This window comes from Xenopus tropicalis, chromosome 1 (assembly GCF_000004195.4).
Source record: "Xenopus tropicalis strain Nigerian chromosome 1, UCB_Xtro_10.0, whole genome shotgun sequence".
Lineage (NCBI taxonomy): Eukaryota > Metazoa > Chordata > Amphibia > Anura > Pipidae > Xenopus > Xenopus tropicalis.
The window spans coordinates 200,853,781-200,879,029 of NC_030677.2; the positions used below are offsets into that span (position 1 = coordinate 200,853,781).

Genomic DNA, 25,249 nt, shown 5'->3' on the forward strand with positions numbered 1-25,249 from the left:
TTTTTTATTCTAAATCATTCCTTGCAGCGAGTATCCCCCCGAGCGGCTGCCCTATAGGTTTTTACATTAAAATAACACTTGAGGTAGGTGAGAGGCTTTGCTGTGCGTTACGCGCACTCTTGTCGCTCAATTACTCCTTCAGTAGCCCTGGAAACCGGCCTGAGTAAGTACGGAGATGAATACTGGCCTTTTGTTTGTGGTGTCTTTGGCTCCGTATCTGCGGCGCTATATGGGTTGCTTTCCCCTTTTACAGTAATTAAACATTTCTGTGGGTTTAAATGATTTAAACAAGTGAAAGCAGCATCAGTCTCCTGAAACCATGTTGCCAGCCTGCCGGCTAACAGACCTGGAGGGGAACGTTCCTGTTACATAGTGTTTAAACCCAGAGAATGGAAAGGGATAAACATACATTGCTTTCAGTTGCACTTACATTTACAAATAATTAAAACCATGGAAAATGTGTCAGGAATGTATAACAGAAAGTAAAGTTATATCCGTCACTGGGAGGTTGGGGGTGCCGGGAGTTGTGAGTGGGGGTACATTAGAGCTGCCCATACACAGGTAGATCTGCTGAAGGACCCCCAATCAGCAGCTGAAATCTGCCTGTGTATGAGCACCTTTACACACCACTGGAATGTATTGATGGCAATAATGAAAGACAACTATCCAGGTCCACCCACTTAGTGCTGGAGGATGCTGGGAGTTGTAGTTTTGATGTTGATATTGTCATAGAGGTAATGTTGCTGGTGCTGTACATATAAGCTGACGCTCCAGTCGATCGAACCTTTTAGTCAGAAAAGACACGTGGCTGCCTTGCCAGTCTGCACTCGCACGTACTGGTTGCTGCAACACTCTCCTAAGTCTTTCTGGTTTGGCCAGATATCTGCAGAGGTGTTTGCAGAGAAGGGAAATATTCATAAATGATGATTTCTACAGGTCTGGGACTCTTAAGGTCAAATCTGGAGTCAATTTAATTTCTATTTGCTTTTGTATTAAAACCCCATATAGGACATAAGAGTAGTAATAAGGATTGTTGTGCTTCACCTTCTTTTTATACGATAGAATTATTGGCCTCTAGTGGGTTAATATTAGGTTTAGTTCTACTCCTTGTGTCATGGAGGCAATTTCCACAATTTTCAAATAGATCTGAAACATCACAGTGATATAAACCCAGAAACTCTGTATATGGCATAGGGATCTGTATTGGATATGCAAGTGTGTGTAATGGGTAACAAAATTTAAAGTTGCAAACTTTGCACTAGGTCTAGTAACCCATAGCAACCAATCAGACGTTTACTTCCAAACAGGGGACAAGGTCTAGTAAAGCAGATGTTTGCTTTTAGCCAACTGAACAGTACTTACCCTTTTGTTAATGTTCTGTATTTTAGATGGGTGTGGTTTCATGAAGGAGGCGGGGTGCGTTATCACTATTTAGCAATGTTGGGAGCTATGAATACATTTATACACATGTCTCTCTGTCTTTCTAATCCAAGGTACATTTGTCCTGAATTCTTATTGAAAAGTCCCTCATTTCCCTTTGATCTCATGAACTGAATGCCAAAAAAGATACAAAGTTTCTCAAACTTAATTAGATAAGTAGCTTTTTGGCAGAGCCCAGAGTACTCACCCCCTGCACTGAGATACAATTGTTACTAATAAGCTAAACAGGTCTCTTGGGGGAACGGAGACTCACATTAAGGGGCAATTTCAGCTTCATTAGCAACACTGTAATAACACATAAAACCCCCTGAAATGTGTTCAGACTTTGTACGGACTCTATAGCCCTGCCAGGGCTGGGGAGTCTGATTTGTAGAGTCAAAGCAATTTTTTGGAAGTCGGAGTTGGTGGTTCCATAAACTGAGGAGTCAAAGGATTTATGTTCTGACCCGCAGCCCTGCTTCTTCCCAAGCCCGGTTTGATTTTGCCCACATGTTGGGCAACCAGATCTACTGCAGTGGGTGATCTTGTAAAACGAGTGGATCTAATATTGTATTGAACTCATGTGCCCTTTTCTAACTCTCTTTTTCCATTCTTTTTCTCAATTTCACTTTTTTTTTACTTTTATGCCGAACATAGTTGGCTCTGTGCATTTAGTTTTTTCTGGATTTTGAGAAAAAAATGATTTATCCCATGGTTAGTGTGCAGTGCTGGCTGTGTGGCAGGGAAGGGGTTAATGAGGGCTCATACATTGGGGTAGGTGTGGCTGGTGTGAGCGCTGTGGCTGCGGCGGTGGCGGGGGAAGGAGAGATGAGGCTTCTCTCAGTAAGTGGAGGCGCTGCTGCAGAGGAGGCAGGATGTGTGCATTATACGGACCCTGCCAGCCTGAGGAGTGGGGAAGCCCGACTGGATCCCTGCAGCGGGTACACTAGGATTATGCCACTGGGCATCAGGGAGATGTGGCTTCTGACTGTGACAGCTTGGAGGGACACTAACAGGCTTCAGCCATAAAAAGAAGCTCCTAAAGGGTAAGTGCAGGTATATTGTATTCGCTATCATGCCCCCCAGGACTTCCCGTAAAGTCTCTGTGCCACTGTAGCCCTGCCAGCTTCTTCTCCCGCCCTGTGTGTGCCCACTTGCCCCTGGCATCTGTCTCATAATTACTGTCAGACCTATCAGTTCTTAGAGATCTAGGTCTGATTTGCACCTGGTCTCAGGTTCCAAAGTCACCAAAGTTGCTAATATTTTAGAATAAGAATCGTAGGGTCTGCCAACCCGTCTCTGTTGTCCCATGAGAGCCAAGCCGTGCTAATACTGATCTGTGGAAATACTGGGAGTTGTAGTTTGACATTAGCTTGGAAGCCACAGGATAAGAGAAAGATATGGACTTTATAGGGCAATTAGGAAGAGCAGTTTTATAGAAATGCTTAGTAAAAATCATTGGCATTTGATTATATAGGGCAGGGACTGGGTGCCTTGTTGATTGATATATGACTGGGAGCAGCCATGGGTGATCTGACACGGTAGCCCCAGCCTAGTATGTCCAATCTGCAGTACCTGTCATTGTGATTGAAATACAACTCCCAGAATCCCCTCTCAGGGGAATGCTGGGGAGGTGTAGTTCAACCACAATGGAGGTGTATACCCCAAATGTAAATACTAAAGACATCTAACAATTATTATACAATAAATGTTTTGTACTTTAACCCCATTATCAGTGGCCCTCTGCGCCCTAACATAAAGCCATCCCTGAACTGTATTAATGCACAGATATCAGATTTTCTCTATTTGATACGTCGTCTTCTTACTTTTTTCATAATCCATAGGGGGTCTGTGTAATGTCTCTTTAAGGCAGTGGTTCCCAGACTGTGGGGCCCTAAGCAGGGGCCCAAGCATGAAAAGTAATTAGGGTGAAATGTAGAATGCTGTTTTTTTTTAACCCTGTACCTTATCCCATGGGAAGACATTGTGGGTAGTGAACCCCTGTATATTGCAGATTGTATCTAGAGAGGGCGCTAGTGAGCATCCAGCAGGCAAGGGCTTCTGGTTGGCAACGATCCTTAGGGAGCTACCCCGGTGCAGAATACAGTTTCATGGGTAAAATGTGTTTCTTTCTCTGCAAATCCTTTCAGCATACAAAATTTGTGCTGTCATAAAAGGAGAAAGCAGACTTGCAGTCCTTAGGAGTCTGACTCCTGACCCAATGTACTGTAGTACAAGCCAGCCGACTAACAGACCTTGGGGCTTGCCCCTAATGTCAAAATAATTAGAAGTTTATCTTGTTAAGGGATATTGGAAAATTGCTTAGAATTATATCTTCTTTCATTATGCAAAAAAGTTGGGTGGTGTTCCCCTTTAATTGGCCGAACTGGTGCTGATTCACTGTGCGGTTCATCGGGTTCAAGAGCTGAAATTACAGTATTATTTGTATTGTTATAATATTACATTATTATAGCGCATGGATGCCGTCGCTAACGTAGCTGCGCCACTATAAAATGTAGTGACCCTCGAAAAAGTTATTAGTTTGGCTAAAACAAGGGCAAATCATGCAAAAACCATAAAATATAGAAATAAAGAGCAGCTGAGAAGTTACTAAGAATAAGTTTGTTTATTATAAGTTTATAATATTCTCATAATAAGTTTGTGAGAGAGATGAAGGATGAAAGGTGAACTTCCCCTTTAAAATGGAAAAAGGAGAAAACGAGCGGGAAAAAGCCACTTTAATTAACATTAGAAAATGTAACAAGTGACGAACATGTTCCCAAGCAAGTGGCGCTGCTGTGGGTGTAGTTGGCGCAGGCACTGGGGCTTAGCCTTATTTAGGGGCCCAGTGAGTTTCATAAACAGATATATTGATAGGGTCACAAAAATATTCCTGCCCTGCGCTATTCTATGGGTTACTCCACCCTCTTCATGTTAAGCCCACACGTGTTGTTCTGTGTGCCAGTCGTGTAAACCATCCCATTCTGGATTTTCTTCCCCCTTTTTTTCCAGTTGGAAAGGATCTCTGGGTGCTTTCCACACTTGTAGCAGTATGGCAGATTGCGGGGCTGCCAGTTATGGTTTGGGAGCATCATACCTGACCCCCCCTCCCCGTGTTTATCTCATTAACCCCTTCTGTGCTGGAACTTGCTGCAAGTGCGGTATTTTGGCAACATTACAGCTATACACAAACCTTCTGCCGTGTATGCCCTATGGATTATGGTTGGGAACACGTGAGAGCTATAGTTCTGCTAAAGCTGCAGGTAGGGCGTCTTGCATTTTTTGTTCCTTGTTCTGCCCAAAAACACAATCAGCACATGAATTCTCCATGTTCTAGAATAGTTGAGAAATAGACATTTTTAAGAAAAGGAAAACAGACGCTGAATGTGCCAGCGCTGATGACCTTCTGTCCGTTTTCCCCTGCCGCTTCCTGTTTGGTTGGTCTCAGCTCATCAGTTCTACTTGCCCTCATGTCTGAGCTTTATGTCTTGGTCTTCCTGCCTCTGCCTTCAACTCCCAACAAACACATGAACCCTCTGCCCCCTGTCCCTGGTCATGGGGGGGATGTCGTGCCCAGCCCCAGGGGCAGCAGCTGTGCCATAGCCAGGAAATAAAGGTGGGCTACAAATAATATGGCTAACTTCCCCTTCATCTTTAAACAGGTCCCCCCCCCGGAGCAGTGCCAGTGTGTTCAGCATAAAGGGCAAGTCTGTCAGCTCAAATCCTCCAGAGTAAGATCTCTGGGAAAGCTTATTTATTGGCTTAGATTATCCTGGAAGCCTGACTTAAAGCTCAGTTAGAGTGAGATTTGGGGTGAACGCTTATTTCCCCCTACCCTAGATATTCCTGTAAAATAGTTGAATGGCTGATAAACCAATGTTTTCCTATATCTGCAGCCTTGTTAGGAGCTAGGGAGGATGCCTTACCTGAGCTTGGACCAAGTGGGGCTTAAGATGAAGAAGACAGCCATTGCTCTAGGGGTTCTAGGGTACTAGTTAGATTTCCTATCCATCATAGGTTATCCATTAAGGGCAGTGGCTAATGGGACGTGTATCTCAGAGTGTTATTGACAGAGCCAGTCAAACTAAGGATCAACAACCTCTTCTGGGCATCTGCTTTTTTTGCCACCCTTTCCTTTAGTTGGAATCCGGTTCTTAGACGCTGACACAACTGGTGTAAGGCAGTGGTTAAGTCCTTTTTTCCCTAAGACATTTAGGGTTCAGGATTTGGTCAGGGCTCCCCTAGGCTCATAACATAGTAACATGGCAATGACATAAATGTACCTTGGAAGCCAAAGAAGTGTGCACCCCAAATTTCACTCTAACTCACCTTTCAACTGGGCACCCTGAGCCAATAGTGAATTTTCATTCTCAGTACATCTTGCCCTAACTAGCCTTCAGGCTGAGCACCATTAATCACTGCTAATGGGTCACCACTGCTAATGACCAGAAGAGAATGATAGGTAACCAAGGCTCCTGTTCGTAGCAAGTACACAGTATTCCAATCCCATATAAAGATATGCTGAATAGACAGTACAGCTTTGCAGCATTACAAAACCCTGTTGTTTAGCCACAACTCCCAGCACCTTCTGACAGGCTTGGCTTTGCAGGAGTCCCAGACAACAGATGTCGGAGTATCGTTACCTGGGGGGGTCACTTGGGTTTCACCCTTTGCCCTGCGGCACAATATGGCAGATCTGTGCCAGGTCTCGCCCTTTCTGTGGTTTATGGGGAATTTCTCATTTCCAGCTTTGCGGTGTAACCCCAGCGCTCTGAGCAAATATTTCAGATTTCAGGCTATTTAGAGAGCGGTTAGGGCACGCTGAAAGGGCCCCGGCACAATAAATAACTGTAATGTTTGCTCTGCCCCAGGGCTTTCTAATGAATTGCTCTTTATGGGGAAGCGTGCAGGAAATCTATACCTGTGTGTATGTTTTATATCTCCTGTCCCCAAACTGGTATTATGGCAGGTTATATCATGTTCTTCTACAGGGATAGAGAAAAGGGTGGAAAAGCTTTATTAAAAAAAAGTTCACTTTCTAAGTTTCTATAACTATTATTTATTTCCGTTTCGGGGGATTTCAACTTACAACTCTTTTTATTTGCTTTATACTTTGTGGTTTTCAAGTTCCTGTTCAGTAGCTGTCTTTAGATTGGGGATTTATATGGTTATCTGGTTGCTAGAGGGCCACTTACCCTAGCAACTAAACAGCTGTATAATTGACAAACTATAGGAGAAGGGCCTAAATAGAAAGAATACATTTATAATGACCTTGCAAAATGCTGTCTGGTTGCTGACAACCTGTGGCGTAACTTCTGGTCCAGGAAGGACCCGCATCCACCCCTCCTCCCTACCCCCATAGGGGGCGCCTGAAGGTAGAAATGCAACATGATGGGTTTTTTTGCATGTTTGGTGCCATCTTGGCAAAATACCCATGTAGGTACTTTGTGTTTCCAGGAACACCTCGACTACACCCCCAATCACACCCCAATGGCACCTCCACTGAGGGCAAATTCAGAAGAAGTTGACAATTTCCAAACTGGAAAATAGGGAGGTACCTGTATAAGAAAGGTCCCAGTCCCAGCTTTCTGTCAATGGTTCTGTGTACAGCCAATAGTGAATGTACAGAATGTAGGTTTTAGGGCTGATATCCCTGCCGTAGGGTTGCCGTATGCCTGGGCTCATACAGCAGCAATCAGGCAGAAATCAATCAGATGACGTTTGCCTGGCATCTCCCACGATTCCTAGTTCTAGATTAAATGTCAATTTATTTGATTTTAGTGTTAAAAAAAAAGATTTAACACTCTCATAAAGCAATATGTTTTTACATAAAGAAGCCCATTTTCTGTATGACTTGCTATGGGTGGGTTTATTTTTCTATAGCCCCCCCGCCTGCACCTACATGGCTTTTCCCACATGAAACTGAAACAGATGATTTACACTTATTCTAAAGAAAGAGCTATATAAATATTTGATTTAATGAAATACCATATGTAAGGGATTAGGGGAAGTCAAATGACTGTGAGCCGGCCGTGCCCCTCGCTTCAGCCCCACACAAACTGATCACATGGCTGGATCCCCTGCACACACAATATACAATAATATCAGCCCCTCTGTATGGGAGTTCCCTGCTGCGCGGCAGTAACCCTGGGACTACTCCAGCGCTTTAGGCAAAGGGTTTGTCTCTGTCTCTCTTCCACTGCTAAGGTAGGTGGCTCGTATTTCTGCATTTGGGTTTCGCTTTATGGTACGGAAATGAAATCTTTATAAACATTGTGTGTCAATGGTTCAGTAACTCCCAGCATCCTCGGCTGCTCTCACAGGACACACAGGATTGCAGCTCACAGTTACTGGGACTTTAGCTGGGCAGGTTGGTTGTGGAGTTCTGTAAAAGCATATTGTGCCTTTATATGTTCATGGAACTGCTTGGGGTACATTATTCACTTTATCTACCTTTTCCATTTGTATTTGTTTTAATATTAAAATATTCACAGGGGATCTACCATGTGCCTATTTATTCTTACCTCCAAATAAAGGGATAGTATTTAACATTTCAGCTGCTTACGGAGAGGGGGGCAAATAAATTGCCCCTCCCACTGTGTATTTGGGTTCAGTTCTCCTCTAATGATCAATAAACAACTTTAACTTACTATGAGCTACAAATGAATATGTTGTGCAACATATATGGCTATAGTGTGCCGGGATGGGTATGGCTATAGCGTGCCGGGATGGGTATGGCTATAGCGTGCCGGGATGGGTATGGCTATAGCGTGCCGGGATGGGTATGGCTATAGCGTGCCGGGATGGGTATGGCTATAGCGTGCCGGGATGGGTATGGCTATAGCGTGCCGGGATGGGTATGGCTATAGCGTGCCGGGATGGGTATGGCTATAGCGTGCGGGATGGGTATGGCTATAGCGTGCCGGGGGTGGGTATGGCTATAGCGTGCCGGGGTGGGTATGGCTATAGCGTGCCGGGGTGGGTATGGCTATAGCGTGCCGGGATGGTATGGCTATAGCGTGCCGGGGTCGGTATGGCTATAGCGTGCCGGGGTGGGTATGGCTATAGCGTGCCGAGGTGGGTATGGCTATAGGCGTGCCGGGATGGGTATGGCTATAGCGTGCCGGGATGGGTATGGCTTAGCGTGCCGGGATGGGTATGGCTATAGCGTGCCGGGATGGGTATGGCTATAGCGTGCCGGGATGGGTATGGCTATGGGGGCTATAGCGTGCCGGGATGGGTATGGCTATAGCGTGCCGGGGTGGGTATGGCTATAGCGTGCCGGGGTGGGTATGGCTATAGCGTGCCGGGGTGGGTATGGCTATAGCGTGCCGGGATGGGTATGGCTATAGCGTGCCGGGGTCGGTATGGCTATAGCGTGCCGGGGTGGGTATGGCTATAGCGTGCCGAGATGGGTATGGCTATAGCGTGCCGGGATGGGTATGGCTATAGCGTGCCGGGATGGGTATGGTTATAGCGTGCCGGGATGGGAATGGCAATAGCGTGCCGGGATGGGAATGGCAATAGCGTGCCGGGATGGGAATGGCAATAGCGTGCCGGGATGGGAATGGCTATAGAGTGCCGGGATGGGTATGGCAATAGCGTGCCGGGATGGGTATGGCGATAGCGTGCCGGGATGGGAATGGGAATGGCAATAGCGTGCCGGGATGGGAAGTTGGCGCGCAGGGCAGGGGCGCACACAGGAACAGGCTTGTCAACATGAGTCAACACTGAGATCTCAGTTGTAATTAGAGGGAATCATAATTAGTCACTTGTTTGCGGAATAAAACCCACACAATTGATGGGAACTTATTTAAATGTTTGCCTCTGGGGGAGAAAAAGGCAAAATACAGCTTTTGACACCAAGATTGTACCTAGCTATTGTTATTGTGGGATATTAAGGTTAACTAAAGAGTTAACTAAACTGTTAACTGTAAGGGTAAAGACAGACAGGGTGATTAGTCTGCACGACTTATAAGAAAACCCCAGTAGCAGCAACTAAAAACACAGGCGCTACAACTAAAATATACAAGTCGCTGCGACTGTACGGTACAAGTCATAGTCGCTGCTACGTTTAGTGGTGATGATTAGCCAACGCAACTAAATGTAAATATCGCCCCGTCTGCCTTCACCCTGAATGAGGAACATGGCTGCTACACAGGAGCACTGGAGCACAATTTGTAACATCAGTGTTTTAGTCCCTCCTCCCCTGCCAGCATTTCATATGATGCAGAAAGAGAAGAACTGCTTTGCAGCTGGATTTCAGCATATAAAAATGGTATTTATTCAAAATTCTTTTGAACAAATTACAGCGATAGGTATATTAGGGGTTTCTGTGTTCTGTGGGGTCCTTTTAACAAATTTTGGTTTAGAAGCCGGAGTTCCCCCTTAATTACACATTGGCAGTGCTTTCAAAGTTATTTGTAAATGTACTTACTATTGGAAGCTGCATCTGGCTATTTATATTCTCTGCACTGCTGGTCCTGACTCATGAGTGTAGCAGAAGCTGATGAACAAACTTAGGGGAGAGCAGACTTATTGTACCTTATCTGAACCAGAGACAAGAAAAGCATAATAGCAGTTACATTTGTAATAACTTTAAAACCTATGACAATTTTAAATTGCAAAAATTGGCGCCTAAAATTGGTCGTTGGGGGCATTTTTGTTTTTTTCAAGGAAAGGCTGATGTTGGCCGGCCGTGTCATACACCCGGCAGTGATGGAATGAATGGGCTGAGGTACTGTGCCAAACAGCGCTATTTCCTAATAAATATAAATATGAACATGGCGCTACTGCATTTTCCAGAACAGCGGGGCTGTGTTCTCTGCGAGCGGCTTGGCTTGTGCTGATCTCTGGCTCCCCAGGGGTTAAAAGACAGGGGTTAATTAGCTGGACTGCGTGAGAATGGCACAGTATTCTCCCTGTATGGGACTTATGAGAATGCTATTTGATCTGCCTTCTATATAGGTCATGTCAAGGCTGTCGGAGGGAATAGCGGAGCATTTCCTCATACAAACTCATTCATGGGAATAAATCAGACTTGCAAAATAACAGAAAAGTCAGTGTTTTGTCCATAAAGAAGAGTTGTTTTAGGATAAAAGGAGCCTTCATTTGGAATTCACATTCGGGATTCAATTTACATGTACTGAGGCAGATGCGGAGGCTCCCGGCTGCTCCTTTCAGCTTGGTGGCTACTGGAAATGGGGCTTTCTGGGTTGGCCAGGGGTGCCGAGACTGTGTGTGTTGCACCTGTGTGAGGAATAAAGGCATCCTGAGTGCGCCCATTGGTGCGGTGACGCCACTGCCACAGATTCCCGGATAATAGTGTTAAGGCTATAGAACTATATATAAGTACTTTAGAACAATTTCACAGCTTAACTGCCCATGTATGGGGACCCCCAACGGCCCTCGTCGATCGTTATCCATCGAGCAGGTTTGATTTTCCTGTCGGATCGGGAACCACATCAGCTCATTGATTCGGTCCGACAGCTCCTGTTCCAATCATTCCCTAGAGCTAAACGATCGAATTAGCCTGATATAGCCCACTCCATATTGGGGAAAGATTTGCAACCAAATGTGTGCTCTTCTCCCACCGCTAGTGTCCAAAGGGAAACATATTCCGTAGGTCGGCAATCAACAAGCGCACAGGAAATACAGGTATAGGACCTGTTATGCAGAATGCTCAGGACCTGGGGTTTTCCGCATAAGGGGCAGAACGGTGACCTAAAGAGGTACCCTTTCTGTAATTTGGATCTCAACACCTACTAAAACTCATTTAAACATGAAATAAACCCAATAGGACTGTTCTGCCCCCAATAAGGGGTAATTATATCTTAGTTGGGATCAAGTACAGGTACTGTTTTATTATTACAGAGAAAAGGGAATCATTTAACCATTAAATAAACCCAATAGGGCTGTTCTGCCCCAATAAGGGGTAATTATATCTTAGTTGGGATCAAGTACAGGTACTGTTTTATTATTACAGAGAAAAGGGAATCATTTAACCATTAAATAAACCCAATAGGGCTGTTTTGCCCCCAATAAGGGGTAATTATATCTTAGTTGGGATGAAGTACAGGTACTGTTTTATTATTGGAGAGAGAGGAAATAATTTTAAAAAATTTGATTTGATTAAAATGGAGTCTGTGAGAGGTGGCCTTCCTGTAATTCAGAGCTTTCTGGATAACAGGTTTTCAGATAACAGATCCCATACCTGTACTAAGTTATAGAATAGAGAATATGTACCCATCCCTTTGCAAATAAGGTGGATTTGTTCCTGCAGGTAATGGCATGTCCCTGGATCAATGCAGTATAATGTATATTTATTCCAAAAGTCTGACCCTGAAATGCTAAACACAGATTTGCTAAACACACACCCAACCCTTCACTGAAGCTTCTATTGTATCTGCCAATACAGCTGCTTCAGGGAGAGAATTCCACAGCTTTACTGGAAGAGCCTTCTTGGGGCCACACATTCATCGTATAACATATAATAATATATACATATAATAGAAGGATGGACGCATGAATAGAAATTTCAGCAATTTGGAAGCTGTTAGGGGGGCAGGGGCCACATTCCAGCTGTATATTGAATCTCCCAGCACTATATATATTTGTTTTCTGTATGTTTATGCATTGTAGCATTGTGTATTTTTGTGGTGCTATATAAATATATACATATAGCTACACATGCCATAAATAATCTGTAACATATATCCCAGTATATTCACAAGCCCAACCAGCTAAGCACAAGGCCAGTATTACAAGTACATTTTAATTCCAAGTTGTTCCCCGGCCTTTCTCCAATCAAGCCCCAATTTCTACCCCAGATTGCCCTCTATTCCTATTGCCCTGCCTTCCCTCTACCCAACAAATCTGCCACCTCTTTAGGTCACCGGTCTGTCCAGGCCTCCCAAGGGTATACAGGGTCCATGAATAATGAGAAAGATGAGTTGTAAGTAGAGAGTAATTAGCCCATGTATTGTGGTTAGTACCCAGGCTCTTGTTCTCTAATGGCTTTACATGTACACAGAGCTTCTGATCTTGCTGAATGGTGTTTCATAGCAAGGCCCTAATGCAGCCCTTAATGGAGCTAAGCAAGCAGATTATTACAGTTGTATTTCGTTTTTTTTTTTTTTTTTTTTGGTTTATGTTCCTAATTCAGCACAGAAAATATCAGAGATTCATTTTAGGCTGATTTTCAGGATTTTTAAGTCTGGTGCACATAACCAGGCTAACTGCAAATGGTGGCTAGGGCTGCTACTTTTATTGTCCCTATTACTGGCCTTTGGGTTGGGGGGGTTGATGTGGGGCATCAGGGGTGGGGAAATGGGCGACTGGGCAGGGCAGTAGGCAAAGCAGAGGTGGGCCCATGGTTATAAAGGGTGATTGGCAGTGAAGAGGGTCAGGGAAAGAAGGAATTTATAGGGCATTAAAATTTATTGGTACATTTCTGGTAAATTTGTAATACAGGTGCCAGCCCTAGCTGGTGATATAATATCAATATAAAAGTAATATAAAGTAGTAATAACTATAAAATTGTAGCCTCAAAGAGCACTTTTTTTTTTATGTGCTGGGGCCAGTGACCCCTTTTGAAAGCTGGGAATAGTCAGAAGAGGAAGGCAAATAATAAGAAATGAAGACCAACTGAATAGATGCTAAGAACTGGCCATTCTATAACATACTAAAAGTTAAATTTAAGGTGAACTACCCCTTTAAAGCTGTGGTTTTGAAGCTGTTTTTAGGTTAAGACCCTCAAGTGGCCCAACAGGTGCTCAAGTCTCCTTGACCCCAAAGCAATTACAGATATAGTTGCAGAAACATTTCATACTTTTTATCCCAAATCTCATCCTCATGTGCCTTTTATACTGGACTTTGTTGCTCTGGCGTTTCAATTACGGATGGGGAAAAAAAATAATTCCTAATGGCTTCTAACTGTTATTTGAGCTGAGCCCCCCTATTGGCTCAAACCCCTTAATAGGGGATCAGCCCACATTCTTAAAGTGGAATATAAGAAGCCAACATGAACTTATTACTCTAGGGGGCCGATTCATTAAAACACGAGTCTGAATCCCGAATGGGAAAAATTCGGATTGGATACGATAATTTCTGAAGATCGCAAACGAAAAAAACGTATTAGTAACGATAATATTGTATTGGCGATCCGAAAGTCATGAAATTTTCGTACCGAACGATTGTAAACAGCGGCAGAACCTTTCCAAATTTTTCGCGCAAGAGTACGAAAAAGTTGTGCAAGAGTACGAAAAAGTTGTGTGGGCGTATAAAAAAGTTGTGCAAGCGCGAAAACACGCCTGGACCATTTGAATGAACGCTCCGCGCGTTCGTGTCTTAATAAATCTCCCCCTAGGTGTTTTCTGTTCAATTAGCCATGTTCTGAGTTATGATTAATACTAATAGGAGACCTAACCCCATATGTAATAAAAGGCAGCAAGTTTGTAACCCATAGTAACCAGTAAGATGTTTGCTTTTAACCGGTGACTAGTAAATGCTGATGGTTGCTATGGGTTACTGCTCCCATCTTATTGCCTTTTGTTACATAACCCCACTAGTATAATATAGGTATATTGCATTCTATGGTGAATAGCGCAACGAGTTCTAATGTCTAAGAAGTAACATGTGCCAATAAATAGCATCCTTTGCATGTTATATGGTTATATTATATGTTCTATTTCTTTCCCTTGCAGTTACCTGGCTGAGCAGTGCTGGAATGGCGGATTCATCTACCTGATCATGTTACGGCGCATTAAACGTAAAGCTCCCCTTCCTCCATCACATGGCAGTAAGAGTAGCGCGAGTGAACCCAAGGCCGCCTCCAGCTCACACCCGAGTGTCAGAACCACACAAAATGGAAAGAGGACCAGGAAGTTTGGGGTCATCTCCAGGACGGGCAAGGAGAGCAAAGACAGCGAGGAGGCCGTGCAAGAGAATGGACATTACTCCCCCATGGAGGTCGATGGCTCTCATTCTGCCGATGAGGCTTTGGGGAATGATGGGGACAAACAGAGGACATCTCGAAGCTCTGATGCAGACGTGCAGCATGGATACCAGTTTCCCAATGGTGACTGCTCGGACTCAAGATCAAATGATCACCCAGCACGGGTAAGTGTAGATGCCCTTCCCAGCATGCTCTGTACAACATTATAAACTAGGAGCCAACTTGCATTGTGACTGGAGTACTTTTATACCTGGGTATCAAGATGCTTTATCTTTTTTATTGTTTATTTATGACCGATACTTCTCAATGGCTATTCATCTGTGGGTTTCTAGTAATAGAGGATAAAAGCTTTAGTTTCCAAACTGTGTTCCTGAGGAAGGGCTACAACATGTAGTGACGGTCCCTGCCTGGAGGGCAATAAGAATGAATTGAGGGTAATTTTTTTTATCTAGTGCCTTGGATACCCCTAGATTGGGTGTTACAGGCTGATCATTAAAGCAGTGTTTCCTATATATCTATAAACATGTACTGAGCTAAGGGGACCTAGCCTAAAGACCAGTTAGGGGGGATTTGGGGTGAGTGCTTATTTGTGCCCTGGGTACCCCTGGAACTATAGCGGGGTGACTGTTACCCCAATGTTTCTATATATCTGTAACCTTGTTATGGGCTAAGGGGGCCCAACCTGAAGGCCAGTTAGGGGGGATTTGGGGTGAGTGCTTATTTGTGCCCTGGGTACCCCTGGAACTATAGCAGGGTGACTGTTACCCCAATGTTTCTATATATCTGTAACCTTGTTATGGGCTAAGGGGGCCCAGCCTGAAGGCCAGTTAGGGGGGATTTGGGGTGAGTGCTTATTTGTGCCCTGGGTACCCCTGGAACTATAGCAGGGTGACTGTTACCCCAATGTTTCTATATATCTGTAACCTTGTTATGGGCTAAGGGGGCCCAGCCTGAAGGCCAGTTAGGGGGGGGGGATTTGGGGTGAGTGCTTATTTGTGCCCTGGGTACCCCTGGAACTATAGCGGGGTGACTGTTACCCCAATGTTTCTATATATCTGTAACCTTGTTATGGGCTAAGGGGGCCCAGCCTGAAGGCCAGTTAGGGGGGGATTTGGGGTGAGTGCTTATTTGTGCCCTGGGTACCCCTGGAACTATAGCAGGGTGATTGTTACCCCAATGTTTCTATATATCTGTAACCTTGTTATGGGCTAAGGGGGCCCAGCCTGAAGGCCAGTTAGGGGGGGATTTGGGGTGAGTGCTTATTTGTGCCCTGGGTACCCCTGGAACTATAGCGGGGTGACTGTTACCCCAATGTTTCTATATATCTGTAACCTTGTTATGAGCTAAGGGGGCCCAGCCTGAAGGCCAGTTAGGGGGGGATTTGGGGTGAGTGCTTATTTGTGCCCTGGGTACCCCTGGAACTAAAGCGGGGTGACTGTTACCCCAATGTTTCTATATATCTGTAACCTTGTTATGGGCTAAGGGGGCCCAGCCTGAAGGCCAGTTATGATGAGGCTCCTTTGAGTAAATGTTCAGTATATACTACTTGCAATTTTTGCTAACCTCTTCTTTAATAAATGGCAGCAGTTTATGGTGAACAGCAGATCTGTATCTATCCTTAAGAGCTAAATTAGATTCAGACTCTAACCTGGAATATGTTCAAATTTCCAAATATTTACATTCACAAATTAGTCTTCGGCTAATACGTCTGAAGTATTGTGACACGTCTGCCTATACCTCGTATAAACACGCCGAGACTTGCTGCTCAGGAATCCAGTGCTGATTTGAACACGCGTACAATGAAAACAATGGTGGAACATTATGTTTCTTTTGAGATATTTATTGAATTATACGTTGTTCATACGGCTGTCTGCAGTTTTTATGCCTGTCCGCAATAACAGAATTAGTCAGTGAAAGGAAGTCACACCCAAATGAGTCGATTTTTGCCCACTTTGTCCACCAAGGTGTCCACATCAGACTTATCTGATCATTTGGCCTCCGAGCTGATTATGAACCATAATAGGGGATTTTCAAAGTTGCCCAGTTGTTATCTGGTTGTTCCTTGACCAATTGGCACCAATATGTTCTCCTGGGACTGGAGTGGGTAAAGGTGGCCATACACAGGCCAATTGTAGCTGCCGATACTGGTCCCTTAGACTGATTCGGCAGCTTATCGGCCCGTGTAGGGGCACAAACGACGGGCCTGCCCATTGATGCGGTCCCCGAACCGGCTGCGTCTATTACCAGCGTTCTAATTTGATTGCTTGGCCCCAGGGCCAAACGACTGAATTAGCCTTAATTCACCCGATATCGCCCACCCGTAGGTGGGGATATTGGGAGAAGATCCGCTCGCTTGGCGAGGTCGCTTAACCTGAAGTTGGCAGGCAATGAAGCTCATATATGGCCTCATATACCACTTTTTTTACATGAATTCATTAATTGCATAATGAATTAATTGCCAGACATAAATGTCTTTATATTTGTTGGGTCAAATCCCACTCCTCCTTTAGGCACATGTTACACCAGGTGTATTCTCCACCGCCGGTATCTACATTGCAGGGGGGTGGGAATCAAATCCGCTTCCTTTTGCCCCAACATGAGTGGGCAGTGAGAGGCATGGCATCGACCTGTTGGACAGGTGGGGTAAATATTGGTGCAGAACTGTGGATGAATGCATTTTAGTGGTAGACTAAATGGTTTATGGGATTCTCCAAAATCTTATCCCGTATGCCTTATTAGATAAAATTGGATGCCATTACATTTTCTGCATCTTTATCAGGGAATTTATGGAACCTGTGTCCTTCAGGTAAGTGGGGGTTGCAGCCTCGCTTGTTTACATTAAAAGAGCTGATATTCTGGTTAAAAACCTGAAATTCAGCTTTTAGAGTTCATGATTAAATGCCGCCTGAAGCTACGTGCTCACCTTGCCTCGTGGCAGAAGCTGACAGTTTAACGTCCAGTATATTTGAATAAAGAATAAAAGTCTGTCCAACTTTCTCTGCTCAGATAAATATGCGGCTTTCATATAATTTAAACATCCAGTTTTCATCTCAATTACATTCTTTTTAGAAGTGTGAAATTACGTCAGAGTTGTAGTCTCGAGATTTCCGAGAATGTCTCTTGTGTAACTCCGAAACAATGCCGAACACATTCTTATGGTGTTTCTGCTCCATGCAAGAGTGGCCTCAGCCGTAGGCAAGTGTCAGAGAGTTGTACTGTTCCTTGCAAAGGGAATGCTGCTTATCTTGCTAAGTAAATGCATTTGGTTTTATTTTAGTTGTCCTTTAAAGTCATCATCTCCGAAACAACTTCACTTGCCCATTAAAAATTCTGGTGACTCGTCTCCCAAATATTAACTGCACCCTAAGGAGTAATCGGCTTTACTTCAGTGCCCTATCACTATTCTGTGCAGCTTTTATTTTAATAACATCATTTTAACCCTCTCCTACCATCATATGAAACAAGATCTGGATTGTGTGTGTGCAGGAGTTGGCCTTGTACTACAGACAGTATGAATGATCAAGAGTGGGACAGGGAGGATGAAGGAACTGGTGTAGGATAATGGCTTCCAAGGCCAAGGAGTAGTGGACTTGTTTATCCAGAGAAGTCGGCATAGAGTGAGTGGAGAATCATTTGAAATTTTAGAACATCCATAGGGACCACTATGCTCCTGACACACATGAATTATGAATGCAAAGATGTTTCACAGTTTAGTTGGGGTATCCTTGCCTGCTAAAAAGGTTACATGTGCAAATGGAGTCATAACATAGGGCATTGTGTCTCTTGTTTTATGTCTAAAAACAAAAAATTATAAAAGGGGATCATTATCTTCCCCCTCTGTACTCCTGGGTGTTTGTGTATGAGCCAATCCTTGTGTCTCCCTGTAGAATGAAGGCTGTTGCATATGGAAGATGCACATGCTGAAGGGCGCCGATGGGCTGGGGATTCAGATCACTGGTGGCCGAGGCTCAAAGAGGTCCCCACATGGAATAGTGGTGGCACACGTGGAAGAAGGTGGATCAGCTGACAGGTGGGTAATTGATGAGCGGATGTGGCCCTTCAGGTTGTAGATACCCCATCTTTCAGGATCAGTTTAAGTTTAATGATGAGGGTGAATTGGCTCTGGGATCCCAACCACAAAGGGGCCAGTGAAGAAAGAAATAAATAAAATGGACCTATTATGTTGAGTAATAGTTGTTTAATATTTTGAAGTATATACATCAGGGTTGTCTAAGCCATGGCTCTGAAGCTGCTGCTAAAGTACAATTTCCACTATTCCACCAACAGCCTCCTCGGGCAGGGGCTTGAGTTTTCCTGCATTGTCAGCCCCCCACCCCTGTCCAGTCCCCTCTCTGTCATGAACTAAGTGTGTGTCATTTTGCTTTATTACAGGGACGGCAGACTGAAAGCCGGGGATGAGTTATTAATGATAAATGGGCAGTCGCTGGTTGGACTCTCTCACCAAGAAGCTGTGGCTCTTCTACGTTCCAGCATGGGCATCGTTCAGCTGGTAGTTGCTAGCAGGGTAAGTCTTCTCTATTGTGATGGCAGAGCAGAAGATACAGTTTTTATAAAAATAGTTTTTGGGGAAAAAGTTGGACTTTACTAAAGACTGTAGTCACCCTGTGAGAGAGAAGTGGTATTGTCTAGAAACAGGACAGCAGTCTTGCTTTATGGCTGGACTTCTAGACATACAGAGCACGTGTTTCTCAACAATGTGATTATTTAACCTCTATCTAAAAAGCTCTATTTACAATTACTACAGTAATAGGAGCTGTTGCTCAAACACAAACCATTAAGCCAAAAGACCAATAGCACACGGCAATTTCCATTGACTGCCATTTTGACTGCCAGCTCTAAAAGGGTACAAAAGAATAAAATTATATAGACAGAATAAAGATGAATTTCCTTATTATAAAATTTGATTTTAGGTTTCCTGTAAACCAGTAGTTCCAAACTGTGGGTGTGGCTGCCATGCAAGGGCTTGTAGTAGTGTTGGGGGGCCAACATGCACTTAGGGAAAAGGTTTTGGGTGAATGATCTCCTAGCTACGGATGCACCACACACGGCCCGAATCCGGAATTCACTGCATCCCTACTCCTAGGAACCCAGATTAAATGTCAGGGGTGAAAATATATTTGCTGCTCTAGAACCTTGTGAGCCTTGTGAGGGCCGTTCCTGATCGACTTTCAAGGCGTTCTTGCACTGATAAAGTCCAAAAATATTATTAAAAATCCAGAAGGGCCCCCCAAACAAATGTGTTGCAGGCGAATCTTGCACAGCTCCTTAACTCTCCAGGCAAAGTCCCAACAAATCCTTCTGATTCTCTTCCCTGCAGGAGAGCTCCAACGTGGACTTCTGTAAATACCCATCCACGAGTTTGCCGGACCTGGTCAGCGCCTCATCTGCTCAGGATGTTGGTGCTTCCTCTGATGACAAGGAAAATGAAGAACCATATGTTGAAGAAGGACAGGACTATGGCACGTCCCCCTCCCACCAGGCAGCTGTAAGTGGAGGAGTTTTCCTTCTGCCTCATTAAGTGCCGTTGCTTTGCCTTTAGAAATAGCCAGGGCTTGGTATATCTGCTTGCCAATCCAGCTAGGGGAATGGCTACATAAGGTGGTACCGGTATTGAACCCCTTATCTGGAAACCCATTATCCAGAAAGTTCCGAATTATAGAATCTCCCATAGACTTCATTTTAATCAAATAATTACATTTTTTAAAAATTGATTTCCTTTTTACTTAAACCTAAATAAGATATAATTAATCCTTATTGGAGGCAAAACAATCCTACTGGGTTTATTTAAACACTTTTTAATAGACTTAAAGTATGAAGATTCAATTTACGGAAAAACCCGTAATCCGGAAGACCCCAGGCCCCAAACTTTCTGGATAACAGGCCTCATACCAGTAAATATACTTTGAAAGTGAAGGTGAAGTTTGTGGGAAATTACTATTTTCTCTTCTAGATACTCTTGAAAACCACCTGGGCTATGGGGTGTTTTTCATCTTTTTCTGGGGCCGGTGCTCTGACCTGGAGGACGCTGTAAAAGAGCTCTGCTTTCTGGTGCCCCTTTTCCCAGGCAGAAATGCTTGGGAGAGATAACAAAGATGGCAAGGCAGCACTCAAAGTTTACAAAGTTCTCCAGACAGTGGGTACAGTGATACAGGTATAGGATCCATTATCCGGAAGCATTCTGGATAACAGGTCCCATACCTGTACTTAGGTGTAGTTAAGGTTCTTTGTTTACAATACTCCTTATAGAGTAGATTGGATGGTCCCATACCTTAGTACAGGTATGGGACCTGTTATCAAAAGTGTTTGGGACCTGGGTTTTCTGGATAAAGGTTCTTTCCAGAATCTGAATACCTTAAGTTAACTAAAACTAATTTAAACATTAAACCCAATAGGATTGTTTTGCATTCAAAAGGATTAATTATATCTTAGTTGGGATCAAGTACAGGTACTGTTTTATTATTACAGAGAAAAGGGAATCATTTAACCATGAAATAAACCCAATAGGGCTGTTCTGCCCCAATAAGGGGTAATTATATCTTAGTTGGGATCAAGTACAGGTACTGTTTTATTATTACAGAGAAAAGGGAATCATTTAACCATGAAATAAACCCAATAGGGCTGTTCTGCCCCCAATAAGGGGTAATTATATCTTAGTTGGGATCAAGTACAGGTACTGTTTTATTATTACAGAGAAAAGGGAATCATTTAACCATTAAATAAACCCAATAGGGCTGTTCTGCCCCAATAAGGGGTAATTATATCTTAGTTGGGATCAAGTACAGGTACTGTTTTATTATTACAGAGAAAAGGGAATCATTTAACCATTAAATAAACCCAATAGGGCTGTTCTGCCCCAATAAGGGGTAATTATATCTTAGTTGGGATCAAGTACAGGTACTGTTTTATTATTACAGAGAAAAGGGAATCATTTAACCATTAAATAAACCCAATAGGGCTGTTCTGCCCCAATAAGGGGTAATTATATCTTAGTTGGGATCAAGTACAGGTACTGTTTTATTATTACAGAGAAAAGGGAATCATTTAACCATGAAACAAACCAGATCTCATACCTGTCCTAATAATTAAAATGAGTTGGTTTTGCATTATTTATTCTTCCTGCAGCTAGGGAACCCATTGGTGCCTATGCCAGGTTTAAACCAAGTAGTTATTGCTGCTTGAGTGTTTCTGTGCAAGAGGTACAGGAGTTATTTCAATATATAGGCAGCTTTGATGATGATTTAGGCGTTTGGATCGACCTGGCATATTGCAAGAGAAATAAGGTACAGGCTAGGCATATAACACACATCTGTTTTAAAGCTTGGCTAGAAAGGGAGTTGTGTATATTCAGCTTAACCAACTTAAATGATAGAATAACGTGCCTTCTGCCTCATTTCCTTTATTATCTTTCCCTGGACCCTGATTCCTTTTACCTTAATGGTTCGTGCCATTTCTACGGCTTTATCCTGAGGGTTGGCAGCTATGGTTTCCATGGCTCATTACTGATAAGCATTCAGGATACCAGCTATTGGCCTTGCCTATTGGAAGAGCGTGAATATGGGCTTGGGTTGCCATGACAGCAGTCATTTGTCTGTACAAAGTCTATAATAGACTGACCGGAAGAAATAAAGGAGGAAAAATGTCAAGTATGGCTAATTAGGATAGGCAAGTTATATAGGAAAGTAATAACAACTTTTACCACCATTGTTACCGGCCACGTGTCAGCCCTATGGCTCATAATTATTGTTACAGTAAGTAATATTATTCTCAAAGTCTGCCCTTTTGTTTGGGTTTGTTCTGCCAGAAGCACTCAAGCTTCTAAATTCATGGCTTTGCCTTTGGGACCTGGAATTGGCCCGCGTCTCTGCTGACGTGCAGGATTGCTGGTTGGCGCTCGATGCTAATTGGCCACTGGTTAATTCATTCCCGTGACTTAAACCCTAACATCTATTTCCTGCTAAGCCTTGGACTAAATGTTAAAAATAACCATGACCCTTTAAAATAGTTCCAGTGACCAGAGGAGAGCATCTCCTACAGCTGCTTGTTCCACGGGAAGTGATTTGTTACTAGTTTTTGGCAATGACATGCTACATCATATTTTGCAATAGAGAAACATATTGTTTAATAGAACATATTTAAGCTTTGAGTGCCAGTATAATCATAATAGTGAGGTTAAGCTTCCACTTAACCTTAGTCTAATTTTCCCCCTTTGTATATGAAGTATGAAGGCTGCCCACCCTGCTACAGAGCTCACCTTTTCTGTACACCCAACATGGCGACTGCCCACCCTGCTACAGAGCTCACCTTTTCTGTACACCCAACATGGCGGCTGCCCACCCTGCTACAGAGCTCACCTTTTCTGTACACCCAACATGGCGACTGCCCACCCTGCTACAGAGCTCACCTTTTCTGTACACCCAACATGGCGACTGCCCACCCTGCTACAGAGCTCGCCTTTTCTGTACACCCAACATGGCGACTGCCCACCCTGCTACAGAGCTCGCCTTTTCTGTACACCCAACATGGCGACTGCCCACCCTGCTACAGAGCTCGCCTTTTCTGTACACCCAACATGGCGACTGCCCACCCTGCTACAGAGCTCGCCTTTTCTGTACACCCAACATGGCGGCTGCCCACCCTGCTACAGAGCTCGCCTTTTCTGTACACCCAACATGGCGACTGCCCACCCTGCTACAGAGCTCGCCTTTTCTGTACACCCAACATGGCGGCTGCCCACCCTGCTACAGAGCTAGCCTTTTCTGTACACCCAACATGGCGGCTGCCCACCCTGCTACAGAGCTAGCCTTTTCTGTACACCCAACATGGCGGCCCCCCACCCTGCTACAGAGCTCGCCTTTTCTGTACACCCAACATGGCGGCTGCCCACCCTGCTACAGAGCTCGCCTTTTCTGTACACCCAACATGGCGGCTGCCCACCCTGCTACAGAGCTCGCCTTTTCTGTACACCCAACATGGCGGCCCCCCACCCTGCTACAGAGCTCGCCTTTTCTGATCACCCAACATGGCGGCTGCCCACCCTGCTACAGAGCTCGCCTTTTCTGTACACCCAACATGGTGGCTGCCCACCCTGCTACAGAGCTCGCCTTTTCTGTACACCCAACATGGCGGCTGCCCACCCTGCTACAGAGCTCGCCTTTTCTGTACACCCAACATGGCGGCCGCCCACCCTGCTACAGAGCTCGCCTTTTCTGATCACCCAACATGGCGGCTGCCCACCCTGCTACAGAGCTCACCTTTTCTGTACACCCAACATGGCGGCTGCCCACCCTGCTACAGAGCTCGCCTTTTCTGTACACCCAACATGGCGGCTGCCCACCCTGCTACAGAGCTCGCCTTTTCTGATCACCCAACATGGCGGCCGCCCACCCTGCTACAGAGCTCGCCTTTTCTGATCACCCAACATGGCGGCTGCCCACCCTGCTACAGAGCTCGCCTTTTCTGATCACCCAACATGGCGGCTGCCCACCCTGCTACAGAGCGCGCCTTTTCTGTACACCCAACATGGCGGCCGCCCACCCTGCTACAGAGCTCGCCTTTTCTATACAGGAAAGCAGGGTCGTTCTTAAGAGTCTGGTCTATGGGTTTGAGCTGTATAAAGAACCTTCATACTTTTCCTAACACTAAGGGGTAAAATTATAATAAGGTTAAGTGGAAGCTTAACCTCACTATTATGATTATACTGGCACTCATAGCTTAAATATGTTCTATTAAACAATATGTTTCTCTATTGCAAAATATGATGTAGCATGTCATTGCCAAAAACTAGTAACAAATCAGTACAGGTTACATAGGAGATAACGGATAAGCTCTGTAGAATACAATAGTGCTTTATCTGCTATGTGCCTGTGCCTTTTCTCCTTTCAATGGCTGCCCCCTTGGATACACAGCAGCTTGGTTTATATAAACTGTCTGAGGCAAACACACCAGTCGTACAAGTACAGGGCAGTAGTTCATTATATTCTAATTACATTTATACACTTTAATTTTTTTGGCGTTACTGTTCTTTTAAAAGTCCTACTTTTCATGGTTGAGAGAAGAAAAAAAGAAATTGTGGGCTAAGCTCCCTCGTACAAACGTTTGCCTGAAGAATCTTGAGATTTTATTAATTCAGATTTTCATCTATAATTTATGATATGATTTTTTAAACACTGACACGCTGGCATAAGAACTGAATCTTCTCTCCCGATATCCCCGTGATTTATACATAATTCAGTGAGGAACTGGGTGGCGCCTTGCAATACTCAACTGGGCACCTGTAGTTTTGCTTTAATGTGTGGCCCACAGAAACCCTTACACTGTTCAATGTGTGTATAGGCAGTGGTCATCTGAAAGTAAAATCATTTGACGTGGCTTATCTAGAAGCCTATAATTTGCCCCTTCTAGGGGTAGAATTTCAGTAGAATTGGTTGGTGAAGTCATGAATAGACTGGCATTTTTCCATTGATGAATCTGGTTAGAAAGCCGACGGTTACCATGCAGTAAGGCCCTACCAACAAGCAGGAATATAGAATAAGATAATTGGTCTCCAGATTGGGCACTCCTGTGCTAAAATGAATTTTCGCATTATAATTTAGGATCAGACTCTTATGGCCTTTATACTTTATGAACAAAGCCATCTGCTGAGGCCTCTACATATTTCCATTATTTCTCATCCTAGTTTCAAAGATCCTACTTGGCCAAATACTCAGTGTTCTTTCACAGGACTAAACATGAACTGTTTCATCATGTAAATCTTTTCTGAGGCTGGGCTGTTCCTAACCTTCTTTGGAAGACCTGTTCTTCATTTGACTCATTCCAGTTTGTGTGATATTTTACCCACACCTTGTGTGTTATAGG

General features: G+C 44.2%; 1 protein-coding gene across 6 annotated transcripts in view; it reads left to right on the forward strand.

The window, feature by feature from the left end:
* The window catches only part of pdzd2 (PDZ domain containing 2), a 160,735-nt gene that overhangs the window by 81,202 nt on the left and 54,284 nt on the right, over positions 1–25,249 (forward strand). For 5 of the 6 annotated variants that reach the window (XM_031894800.1, XM_031894792.1, XM_031894794.1 and 2 more), the window contains 4 exons: positions 14,124–14,538; positions 18,262–18,404; positions 18,767–18,899; positions 19,713–19,880. In XM_031894800.1, coding sequence (XP_031750660.1) covers positions 14,124–14,538; positions 18,262–18,404; positions 18,767–18,899; positions 19,713–19,880 — 859 coding nt within the window. Of the gene's footprint in view, positions 1–2,248; positions 2,466–14,123; positions 14,539–18,261; positions 18,405–18,766; positions 18,900–19,712; positions 19,881–25,249 lie in introns of those variants that run through there. The other variant, XM_012967556.3, reaches the window with a different exon arrangement.